Source organism: Typopeltis vanoorti, chromosome 20 (assembly GCF_054136105.1).
Source record: "Typopeltis vanoorti isolate ZY-2024b chromosome 20, IOZ_Tvanoo_1.0, whole genome shotgun sequence".
Classification (NCBI taxonomy): Eukaryota; Metazoa; Arthropoda; class Arachnida; order Uropygi; family Thelyphonidae; genus Typopeltis; species Typopeltis vanoorti.
The window spans coordinates 93679297-93693046 of NC_143568.1; the positions used below are offsets into that span (position 1 = coordinate 93679297).

General features: G+C 33.9%; 1 protein-coding gene across 1 annotated transcript in view; it reads right to left on the reverse strand.

Annotated features, from left to right (window-relative positions):
• The window catches only part of LOC150095666 (two pore channel protein 1-like), a 355100-nt gene that overhangs the window by 194361 nt on the left and 146989 nt on the right, over positions 1-13750 (reverse strand). The window contains exon 8 of the mRNA XM_090409936.1: positions 2453-2511. Coding sequence (XP_090266062.1) covers positions 2453-2511 — 59 coding nt within the window. The remainder of the gene's footprint in view (positions 1-2452; positions 2512-13750) is intronic.

Genomic DNA, 13750 nt, shown 5'->3' on the forward strand with positions numbered 1-13750 from the left:
ATATATCTCTGGCGACGAAGACACATGCTCGCTGTTCACTGGTCATCAAGCTCGGCAAGGCTTAGCTGTCTCTGCAGTAAACAGGAACTCAGCTTCGCTGGGCAAATTCTAAATCGGCGATCTCCCAAGCATTTCTCGGCATTCTCCCACGATCTCTGCTTCTAGGATCCCTCCAAGGAATGGGGACGAACATCAGCAAGCGAAGAGGATGACTGAAGGAAAAGGCCAGCAAAAAAAGCTCTGAGCTGGTGCTGCTTCGCTTTTTAAATTCCACGCCCAACACTTCCTTAATATGTCATTAAATTTCTCCCTCTTTGCTCACATCAACTTATCACCATAATCTCCCCTAGCATACTCTTCGGTGGTGGTGGGGAGATTGCGTGCTCTCCTTCTACAGTGCACGTGTACTTGGCGTACATGCTTTGCTCCTGGCTATCGGTACTTAATCCGATTAGCCTTCTCTCAGTAATATACAAGTATATATACAAATTTAGCAAAGTTTAAACAATGGACTATTCACAGTAAATATATTACCTATGGACAAATAAAGGATTCTTAAATTATTAACATTTCTGGTAATTTATCCGCAATTTTATCCGCCTGATATATCAATATATGCCAAAATGTAAGATGAATGTTAAGTTCTGAAGAAAATATAAATTAATACAGTTTCAGTTTCATTCAGAACTTAACATCTCAGAGCAGAATACTACAAACTTACAGAACAAATTTTAGTTCCAATACTTTGAAAATCTTTACTTCCTCTCCTCTTTTTGGCCTTCTGCAAAAAGTCCAAAAGGTGGAAGGAAGAAATAAAATTAAAGAGTGATATCTTTACAGAGGCATAAAATTTAATTCTAGAGGAAAGGGATAAGTAATAAGAAAAAAAAAAAAAAAAAAAAAATGAATTATTAAAACAGAGAACCAAAAAAGCTTCAATCTGGCAAATTTCTACATCTGGCTTATTTATAGTAAATAAAGTTTCAAAATTTACCAGATATTATGATAACATAACCTTTGGAATCAGAGTTGCATTGGATTGCACTACTTAAAAGACAGACTGTGCCAGTAGCCCATATATTTACCTTTTATTAGAGTGCTGTAATCTTTTGAAAACATACCATCATACTGAGATTTAAAGAAAATAAAAGAAATAAAAAATTTAGACTGGTTAGGACATTAAGAGATAACAGAGAACAAACAAATTTCATACGATAAGACAAGAGCAGATGCCTTAGGTTGAACATAACATCAAACCAGCTGATTAGTGACCAACAACATGGATTCTGCGACTCTCGATCCACAGATGATTTTCTAGTATTCATCACCCCCACTTCAAGACTCAAGTTATGGAAAGGTTTGGAGAAACTCATGTGGTCGCTCCAACATTTCTAAGATGTGATTGGATCTGACAGATGGCTAGCTGTCAACCTGAAACTATTTTTTACCTATACACCTATATAAAACCCCAAACCCACCCAAATATGGAATACTGTTCATATATTTGGTGTGGTGCACCCAAAACCTTACTGTCATTCCTTGATAGTAAGGTTTCTCCTCTTCTGAGAGGAGAATTAGTTTAACTAATGACTCCTCCTTTCAGTCTCTCTCTTTCACAGATGTTTAGTTTCTGCCTCTTCTTCACAGGTACTTTAATGGTTGATGCCCTGCTTAGCCATTATTCTTCCATTGTCTTCCAAAACTGAAATTTTTCTTCCCCTCCTCAAGCTATGGTTATACTGCTCATGTCTTGTATTGCTGCATTTAAAATCAAGAGGACTTAATATCCATTCTGGTATAAACATGAATGAATGGATAGTTATAGTTTATATTAATTCATATAAGGTTTAGCAATATGAAACAGAAAACTACAAGAACAAAGTAAATAAAATATTTGTTTAACTGCCTACATTTTGCTGGATTTCAAATCGGCATCTTCAGAGCACTAGCAATTTGTTATGGATATTATATCTTTTTATTGTGTGTGTGTGTGTGTGTGTGTGTATGTGTGTACATAATTTGTTTGTGCTCTTAAGATGTTGGTTTGAAATCCAGCAAAGTATTAGCAGCTAAATAGATATCTTACTTTGTTCTTGTGACATGTTTAATACTACTAAACACAACATAAATAACTGCCTTTCTACACATTTGAAGTGCATATTTATATACATCTTCTTCAGTAATATGTACTTAAAAATATTAATAAAATGCTACAGTTAAGACCAAAATCCTATTTATTGGCCTATTTGTAACAAACCAGCTGCACTGGCAAGCTTATCTGCAAATAGTCAGTAGAAATACATGCACTATCATTAATGTTAATCTCACAGGATGTTCATTAACTAGAATATTTTGTAATCCAATATTCTGTCCCAAGGTCAGATATGAGACAATTGTATTAAAATACTTCAATGTCATAAAACTTGTTTATCAAAAACTGAATAATACATACTTTGCTGTAGTCAACAACACAAATAAGCTCACAAAGCTTCCTTGTAGAGTGGAAAAATTCTGCAACAGAAACAGCAATATTTTAATAATAATCTTTTTAATTTTTCATGTAAAATATTAAAAGTAACAAATAATGATTATTTTAAATATTCAAATGAACATAGGATCTGTTCTCTGAATATAATTTGATTACTTTCTTCTTCTTCTAGCTTTTTTCAATAAGGAAACACTACCATTGAAAATTTTTATATCTGGTAGACATCTTGGAGGAACTAGAAAACAGCACGTTAATTTTTTTTATATTACTCATTTTAATAATAATGCCAATATTTCCTCAATTGCAATGGCTGACATCCTCACAGCTAACATAGAAGAAGAGACACAATGAGCAAAAAACACGTATGGAATAAAAGACGTATTACAACAATGTGTGAAAGTCACAGCTGGATTAAAAAAAAAAAAATTAAATATCCCTATTTTGGATGATAATGTCCAGAAGTTTATTTATTTATTTTTTTTTTTGCACTTGGTTAAACTATAATAAATTTAATTTAATCCTTTATCCAAGTGTGAGCAAACAAAGTTTGTACCTAAAAATATCTTCAGGACTGAGGTAAGGTGGTGCAACTGTTGGCAACTCGGAGCAAAGGTGGACCAAGCTCTCATCACTCCTTGTCTCAGTATCTAACCCCATGCAAAGCACATCTCCTTGCGGACATGTATAATGCTATGCATTGAGGGAAGGGCCAGACCGATTTCCCTTTGTTTAAGTGCAGGGATGCCTCTTCCGAAAACTCGTAAAATCCCCCAGATCACCCGATAATGAGCGACCTGCAGGATCAGAAAGTCAGAAACTCAGTTGGCTCTACACCATGGCAGGCTCCCCCACCACCGAGCAGAGCCGCTCATTTGCTCATCTGGAGGGGTAACAGCAACGGTCGTGCCTCAGTTAACTTCATGGCTACAGCATTGCCATTCGTTACCCAAGCTTCCAACCAGTTTCGACTTTTATTGAGGTCTCGTCAGTGGGAGGCAGACCCAGAGGTGGTGACACTAAGGCAAAAGCAATGGAGACATCATATTTACCTATATGAGTTGCCAACCATTCTACCCTTATTATTAAATTACTCTGGATTTAGAGAAAGATGTTGGAAGTTTATTTTGCACTTGGTTAGACTATAATAAATTTAGTTTAATCCTTTATCCAAGTGAGCAAACAAAGTTTGCGCCTGAAAATATGACCTCTCCATTGCTTCTATAGGTAAATATAACCTCTCCATTGCTTCTGCCTTAGTGTCACCAACTCTGGGTCTGCCTCCCACCGACGAGACCTCAATAAAGGTCAAAACCGGTCTGGGTAGCAGCCCTTCCGTTAATGCATAGCATTATACATGTCTGCAAGGGGATGTGCTTTGCATGGTGGGAGATACTGAGACAAGGAGTGAGAGCTTAGTCCACCTTTGTTCCGAGTTGCCAACAGTTGCACCACCTTACCTCACCTTACCTCAGTCCTGAAGATATTGATGATAATGTCCGATATGTGAAAGACAGATATACAGTTGTTTTTATTTAGACTGAGATGATGCAGCATAGTTTTAGAGCAGGGATTGAAATGGTTTTAAGCTAAAATAAAATGTTTCCTCTTGGAAGAATTCAAATGGAACTTTTTTTTCTCTAATCACACAAATTAATAATCTTGGATAGAAATTTTTTTTAGCTGGATAGCTATCTGGATTGGAACAATTTATTTGTTCCTCTGAAGATGTATTTCCAGATTGGAGGAAAAAAATTCACTCGCAGAAAATAATGCTCCATCTGAAGCACACACACACTGTAATAATTTATTTATTTATTTTTATATAAATTTATCTATATTTATTTATTGTTACTATTATTAACAAGGAAAAATAATATTAATAATTTAAACTTATTGAAATACAAAATGGAAATGAAAGAAAAGTTTTCTGTATTGCAAAAATATAAGCAGTGTGTGTGTGTGTGTGTGCATGTGCATTTTCTCACAGATTTTTAATATATAAATAATAAATTAAAAATATATATTTATGTGTGTGTGTTTTCAGACGGAGCATTATTCTTCGAGTGAAATTTTTTGCACCAAACTGGAACAATGTGCTGGAGCAAAAAAAAAATTTCTTACTTTTTACTATATGCAATATTGAATATATACAAAGATAATGAAATAAGAATAAAAATGAATGAAAAAATGTCTGAAAAACAATCCATAAACCAGTAACATATTTATATTAATGAAATATCATACAGTAGAACAACTTAAATAATCCAGTATAGAAATTTCCTGAAATAACAAAATATGCTATTTTATGAAAAATTATGGATACAATTATCGTCATTTGTGTTCTTTTTTTCTGCATTAGAGTAAAAAAACTGTAATTTAATATAAACCAAAATATACACTAGACGTTTCGACCTTCACATTAAGATCATCTTCTGGAGTATATATATATACACACAAAGAAACAATCTGCACTAAAATCTACATGGCATGCTAAAGTTACTGATTAACTCTTAAAACTATTTGCCTGACCTCTGGTGTTAAAAAACCCTCACTACATCAAAGCTAGAGTCCTGTTATTATTATTATCTATTAGGTTACAAAGTTAAATTTAAGCTGGAGAGTAACATGTTCATATAGAAAATAATAGATAAATAAACAGAAATTAAAATTACTTATATAAGTACACATATTGTTAAATAGTAATTTCTATTGTTAAATTGTCAGTTTAATCTTATTATACATTAATTTACTGTTTCTTGAATCTATCCTTTTGCTTACTTAAAACCTTATACAATCAAAATCCTACCGGCTACTCCATTGTTATGTTGCTGCTTTCTTATATCTTGTTCTACCTCTATAATAACTCTCCTTCTAATCTACTGTCGTGCCCTTAAGATATTAATTCAGATCTATCTCCTCTTCGGATATTGGCAAAATTTATATTTTGCTGCGCCAGCCAATCTTCTATAACAGAAGAGACTCTTGTTCAGGGAAATATTTCTAAATTCTAAAGGGATACACACAGTTATTTTATCTCACACTAGCGCTGTGCAGATTCAGTTAGCAGTCGTAGACCGAATCTCGCTAAAGCAATTATATCTAAATTCCTTCCTGCCAAAAAGGTTCTATTTCATAAGTGGTGGTTTGAATTCGTAATCAGGCATAAACTCAGGTATAAGGTACAAAACATGTTTATTGGAAAAACATTAAACATTTACAGCTATGTAAGTTAAAATACTCAATGGATCAAAGTTCACTCTGAGTTAAGGGTTATACTAAATCACAATGAATCAGAGCAAGTTAAATCCTTCAATTATGAAAGGATAAGATTAGGTTCAAGCATAATACTACAACTATATAATTCCTTTCACAAGTTATTCATGGAATATGCATTGAACACTTTCATTAATATTCTATCAATAATTATCTTAATTCTAAATTTCATTTAAGCAAGCCTAGCCATTCATAAATTACTGCCTATTAACAACTCTTCTTTGTTCCACAAGGGCTTAATTAATTCAGTCAAATTCTCACTAAAAGTTCTCTACAATGCACACAAATTTCTTGTTCTTCTAAACGAATTTTAACATACAACGAAAACGCTTACATTACCGGATCTTTTCAGATTTCATGCCACCATCTCATGTAGGTCTGGATTACCTTACTGCCTATTCTTCGGCCGTCTTTGCGCCTGGCAATGTACTACGCTTTTTCTTCTAATCGACTGTTGCGTACTGTCTACTGCTCTGCAGGTAACTTTCTCCAATGGAACATTCTGCTGAGGCTCAATTCCACATAGGCCGTCGTATCGCGATCAGCTCCGCTTGAAAATCTTCAAGCATTCTCAAGAAAAGAACCTGCCATCCGTCATTACCGTAGTCGACCCACCGCTCTCTCACAAATCCTCCGACCAACTCCCCCTAAAACTCGAATCCAGCACCCAAAGATCAAAAAGCCTCCTAAAATGCCATGCTTCGTCTTTTATTCGCCCTATTCAGGCACCCTCTATTCAATGTGGTTTTCACCCACGAACCCCATCGTTCATGCCCCTTGGGTAATCCTACACTCTCCCTAACCTGTCAGGTTACATTATTCTAGGTAACCGCTCTGACGTCATTTTTTTTCCACGTAGGTATAGCCTCCATCGCTACGCTCAACTCGTACAGATTATACGTGATAATTCCGGATTACTACTTATAATTTTTCTCAGAATTTCGCAATGTACTTGGGAATTACAAATAACCTAACAATAACTCTCACTATATGGCAAACATAGACTACACATTATTACAAAACATAAAACAATACTTCATAATTATTAGCTGATATGCAGATATCTCCTTAATTAGTAGTAGTTTATTATGTTAAATCCTGAATAAAGAATTTACTTGCAAAGCTCTCCATTCAGGATCTAACAATATAAACTGCAACTGGTATGGATAGTGGCCAATAAAAAATGAAAAATTGCTTAGAGTCCTAAAGTCAGGGTTTGCTGGAAACTAAGTGGGCTGAACGTGTGCCATCCAAATTTTTGGAATTTTTAAGCCCCCATTATTATTAAGATTAGGGTAGTTAATCAAAATTTCACAGGCTTCTATAAATTTCCATTCATACCAAGTTTTTCTATGATGCAAAGAACAAGTACTTTTCCAATCAATTCGATGTAGGGTGTTAAGAGCGTGATCTGAGAGGCCTGCTTCACCAAAATTATTATATTTAATGTGTCGTTTGTATTCTTTTTTTCCGAATAGGGATTGTACATCCAGTTTCCCCAATATAAAGTAAGTTACAGGTGCAATAGATGCAATAAAATCCAGGGTATGCCAATGGGGGAAGAGGATCCTTAGAGGCGTTGAATATGTTTTTTAATTTTAAAGGTGGTTTAAAAAGTGCATTAAGATTATAATGATGTAGGATTCTATTAATTTTTTTCTGATAACCCTTTAATGTATGGGAGTGTTATGGTTTTATTGTAATCTATATTATTTTTTGATGAAGTTTTATGAAGAATTTTATTAATAGTATTTTTGTTATAGCCATTATTTATAAATGTATTGCTATAATTTTTAATTCTTGTTTCAGAGCTTGTTCATTAGAGCAAATTCTTATAGCTCTGTTTTTGAGGGTGTTGATGACTCCAAATTTTTGCGAAAAGTGGTGATATGAGTTAGCATGCATGTATTGGTGTGTAGGGTTAAGATAAACAGTGAAGGATAGACTGTCTGAGGGAAGACGTGTAACTAGTGTATCCAGGAACGGGAGCGAGTTCTGATTTTCAATTTCAATAGTAGATTGTATGCGCTCATGTTGTTTTTTAAGGTGGCTAAGGAATATGTTTAACGTTTGGTGGCCGTGTGGCCAGATAACAAAAACATCTTCCATATCATTTTTATATGGAATCTTTTGAGCAACGTACTCTTGATTCCTTTACTCTAAAACCTACAGTTTGGTTTAGATATGTTGAAGATGTTTTCATTATCTGGCCACATGGCTGCCAAACATTAAACACAGACTTCCCTGATCACAGGAACCTCAAAGTAATCTATTCTATATGTTCTTCTCTTCCCTTCTGGTTTTAATGGATCTACCTGTTCCATCCAAAGCAGATGAGACTGCAGGAATAAGATATTTGGTATATGCTTGGAAGCAACCAAGGATGAATGTTTGGAATTGCAAAGCATCTAAGGCTGTGAGACCAATATATTAACTTTGCTAAGTGCATGTGTTCTCTAGCCTGTTTTGCAAGATCCCAGGATAAAGACCATCTTTTAAAGAGGGGGAGAAGCAAAAAAAAAAAAAAAAAAAAAAAAGTTGTGATGATCTCTTAACATATCAGATCAAATGTAGAAACTGTGTAGCATCCACAGAATTCTGTAAGTCAAAACTATTAACAATGATTTATAACATTCATCAATGAACCCAATCGATGGATGACTGGTATGAATCATTCTGAAGAAAATAGAGATCTGAGGAATGAGACATGATGATAACAAACAGTCCTTTCTCAAAATGAATGATATACAAATTTACAGATTAGGGAAGTGACAGAAGAATTCAACAGTAACTTCTATTAACATCTCTCTGTCTGCCAGAAAATGTAATCTGAAAATGTCATTATACACCTTCACTAAGCTGTTGATGAAACAAGGATGTCTGCACAATTATACTGATTTTGTGAAAAAAGTGGTATAATTCTTGAAGTGATTATCATGTTAATCATATCAAATTTGTGTGAAAATTGAAGAAGTTTAAATTGGTTAGAACCTAATGAAATCCAGAAGGGAAAAAAAAAAAAAAAAAAAAAAGACTTGCTGGCAAGTGTTTTCTTCTGGATTAGCTGCCCATAGCCAAGAAATACTTAGATCTCAAAAATTTAATGATTAAGCAATCAGAATGTCAACTTCATACCACTCTCGCTTTTGAACTACTAATACCATTATTACTACCTCTCAAAAGGCTTCTCAGATAATCACACACAAGTTCAAATCTCATCAGAAATAAACACGATAAGTACAATTCAGCTATATATTCCATTGACAAATGGGTAGTTAATGCATCCTGATGTCTTCAGCATCAAAACACTCAATACTTTATGAAAATAAGTTTGGCTTCTAAATTCATGCATGTATGCATGCTATTTGTTGTGAGTATTAACAATGGAATTACAGAATAGATAACTAAAGCTTGTTTTCAAGATAAAAAATCAAATCTCTGTCATCTGCAAGACTAGCTAACTTACCATCACCCGAAAAGTTCTTATAAGATCCAATTTGAGATATTAATGTCACATCTAAATACTTAGATGTGAAATTAATGACAAAGATTGCTGTTTTTTTTTTTTGTTAGCATAAAGAACATCAGTAAGGACGGAAAGTCGATTTGTTGAAAATAATTGTGAAGTAGTATGCAGAGTTATAAGGAATTAGATAATGTTATATAATGAAGAGGGAATAATATGTGTAAGTTCTGTTAAACCTAATATCATATATAGTCTGAGTTAAATTAATGTAAAATATATGCAAATCTGCTCCCGTGTCTGAATTATCTGTGAGCGTAATTAAGTGCATTAGTCATTGAGCTTAAGCAAGAAATGTTAAGTAATCTAGTGGAGAACCAGGCAAGTGAATTTTTATGTTTTTTCCATGTCAATTTTGATTAATGAATTTGAGTTGGATTAATTTAGTATATGTAGTGTAAACTTTTTTTATGTACTTTGATTTAGCATGAATAAACTGTTTTGTTTGTCAAATAACTTGCCTGATTCTTCCTGACCAATGCACTTCTAATAAAAAAAAACAGAACCTGTGTGACCTTAAGAGTAATAGTAGCCACGACTGACGAACAGTAGATTTAAACGTTGCTCAACTTAAAGATAAATTTAGAGATATTTCCGTGTTGTGCTGGGCATGTTCTTGGGAGTATTGGAAAGATATACAATTCCTCTACGCGATCTCTGGTGGTGCAGTCGTAAATAAAAATAAATTTTCAGAGATCAAGGTGAGAAAAAGTCAGCTGTTTAGACAAAGGAATCGGCTCCAGCCAGAGGCAATTCCTAAATTCTAAAATATGAACACATGAAGTAGCATAGTCACGACCTTAAAAGGGTGGGGGTGGAGGGAATTAAATTGATAAACTGAAAGAATTAAAGGTAGTAGTCTATTTCAAGCAATGAGAGATTATACACTCGGAGTTACGACTTAAGTAAGTTAAATAAATAAGATAAATAAAATTAAATAAATAAAGAGAAGAAATATAGATATTTAAATAAGAATATTAAAGAACACAAAAATATCATATTTTTACAATGGCTACCTAAGCTTCTCAGTTTACAGAACATCTTTCACATGCAAATTTATTCATTCCACCCTACTAGCCCAAAATCAGGAAAAGTGAAGACTCTAACCAAACAGATCAACATGATTTTCTCCTTGATCCAAAGAACATAAACTCATACAAGAGCTCTTTTTTTCTTTTTAGTCCCTTCAGAGTTTTTCCTATACGCCATCAGGTTCCTGCAAGATAGCAGGAATTTCATGGTTAGCAGATTGTCTAGTCCTGCTAACCATGACTTATATTCATCACAAGAAATGGTAGAATCATATGATATTACTTTCCTGAAACTCTTAAAAATTTGAGAATCTTTTTAGAGAATCTTGTGAGCCTAATTAGTAATCCCAATATATGTAAAAATGAGTGCATGTTAATCTCCTGGATGTGAGAAGAACACATCTAAAAAGAATACTCTTTTTTTTTTTTAAGTTTTTTCCAATTTCTTTGTAATAACTCCCTCTTGTGCTTTCTGCCTCCTCCTTTGATGAATGCAAACAACTTGTAAGATGCATCTTGCATTCCATATATATTTCATTTCAAATAAACAAATATTGAAAAAATTAAAGAAATTAAAGACAAGAACCAAGCTTTTGAAGAAAACATTGTTAGAACTCCATAACCCCTTGGTGGATTCAGTAAATTAAAGAGGTCATCATGAAAGAAAGCATATCAAAAGTTTCTAGCAAGTAAGTCAACATGTACTCTGAGAGAGAGAGAGAGGGGGGGGGGGAGGAGAGTGTAGAGAGATAAATATGAAATCAAAGCAATGTGCAAGATAAACAAAAGTCGGGGGATGACTTTCGGTAAGAATATAGAAGGCAAATATCAAGAAGGAAATAAAATGTTCTCGAGGCTATTGAAAAAGTTTATATATGGTAAAGAGATGATAAAGGTGATGTGAAAATTGAAGATAAAGGTATTCTAGATGTCTAGAGTAATTACTTTGAAAGATATTTACAACTCGGCCTGTCTGGTTGGTCGAGTGGTTAGCATATCCGCTCTTCAGCCAAAAGGCTGCGGGTTTGAATCCTGCCGTGGGCATGGATGTTTGTGATTGTCTGTAAAAATATTAGTGGTGGTGGACAGTAGATGCCATTGATGTAGATGATGTGGTTGGTGGATGATGGGTGAATGAGGTTGAGTGGTGGAGACGGAGAGTTGCAGAGTAGGTGCCCTCCCTCGATGAGTCTTTGGACTCCCTGGAGGTGTCAAATAATAAATAATAATAAATATTGTTAAATGAAAAAAGCTGTGACAGAACAATGGCAGGAAATATTGAAGTGGAATGTAATCAGGAGCACACATCAATACTTGAGGTAGAAATGTGGAAAGGTAACTGGAGTAGATATTTGACCAGAAATGCTCAAATATGGTTTTACAGTGGGTGCAGTGCATAATTCAGAAGGCCTGGTCAGTTCAAATTCTGGAGCAGATTGGGTGATTGAGAGGATGATTGGGTACTATGAGCGCTGTGCTCCAATCATCCAGAATTTGACCTGACCAGGCCTTCTGAATTATGCACTGCACCCACTGTAAAACCATATTTGAGCATTTCTGGTCAACTACTCCAGTTACCTTTCCGCATTTCTGGTTTTTAATACCAGCCTTAAATGGAGGCAAAGTGACCACCGAAGTCAATATAACCTTTGGATATTATACAAATAATATCCAAAGGATAAGAAGCATATATTTTTGATATATTTTATCTGTGCAGCTATTTGATGGTTAAGACAAATAGCTTAGAATACATGCAAATATAACAAGCATCTCCATTTAAGTTTTATTGATCTAGAAAATGTAGATTAGTTTTGTAGAGCAAAACACATGTTCAAAGTCACATCACATAACAGTTCTTTATTTTACTTTTCTTCCTAACTCTGCATCATCTGCATAATCTCTTCAAACTGTAGCCTATTATTATCAACATATAACAGCATATAAGTTGCCAATTCCTTCCTTTGACACTAGTTCTGCATACACAATCTTGCTAATATCTATCAGCCAACCTTGATATTCAAGTCACCCAATCTAACATTCCTCCCAGTTTCAGAGCCAATTTGTCATTTGATATTCAATGCCTTGAAAAATCAAGAAAAAATCACCATATAGTCAATTAACTATAATGAAATTTGTTTAGAAAAGCATTATACCTATGGCATTAACCATTATACCTAAGCATTATACCTTAATTATAAATGGCAAAGCAATAGTTTAAATATGATTGGAGGCATGATAGGAACATACTGAAACATCTAAACTCTCTGGCATCAAAGAATACTGTAACACAGTCTGTTATGTTTCCCTTCAGATATATTTGAATCTCTCTTTTCTTTAATTATGCTCACATTTAAAAGCTAGAGGAACTGTAAAACAAGTGCAGGTTACACTTTTTTTTTATATGTGGTTTGTTTACAAGTATTAAGTAGTGATGCAACATCATCCATAAGGTAAGGATTGTATATTTTCATTACTCTGGGTATGAAATAGGGGACCATAATATAAATGAGATCCTCATTATTACAGGATTTCATATAAAGTTAAACTGACACAGTGAATTCATGGAAAAGGCTGGTTTATGACTTTTGTGTGCCAATGATTTGGAGAGAACTAAAAGATTTTGTAACAGCCAACTGTTTAACTAATACATCTGGTATCTGGCCATAAGGTCGGTACCTAAATTTTTGGATTTTCCAGCTCCTGTTCCATTATCTTCAAGCTGATGCAGTACTGACAGATGATGAATCTTCTGGTGGGTACATCTGAGTGAACAGGAATTAAAAAATCTTGTTAGAGATTTGAGTTTACCTAAACCACAACCTAAACTGCATTGACCTTGTCTTAAACAATGGATCTTACTGAAAAAGCCCTCATAAAATTTCAACTCAAGTCAGTGCAAAGAAAATCTTTATAAAGGGCTGTTTTTTTTACTTATCTATTGAGCATATTGGAAATGCTAATTTTCATAACTAAGAAGGCAGATAGATATAAAAGAGAGAGAGATTCTAACCATATATTAGCTAATCGTGGTATGCTGATTAGCTAATAAAAAAAAAATGGAGCATTCAGGTAGATACTTTGATAACATTTTGTGGTTCAAAGTATCTACCTGAATGCTCCATTTTTTTTTTTAATGCAACCTATTCTGTAACAGCAAAATGCAATCATAATTTTATATAATATTGCCAACCACTTTACTTTTTGAGAAACAAGTGAATTTTATTTGTGTTTGTTGAGATGTTACTTATTACGAAAGTCAGAGTTACTTTTCAATAAGAAAATTATTAAAAAATCATGTTTGTTACTAAAATAATGTTCAAAGCTTTGTGAATATGCTACTACTATTAATTATAAGCAATGACAACTACAGCTTCTTTATTGTATCTAAGTATGGACAGAGTATTATTTCCTAAAAGCTTCTGTATAAGATTATAA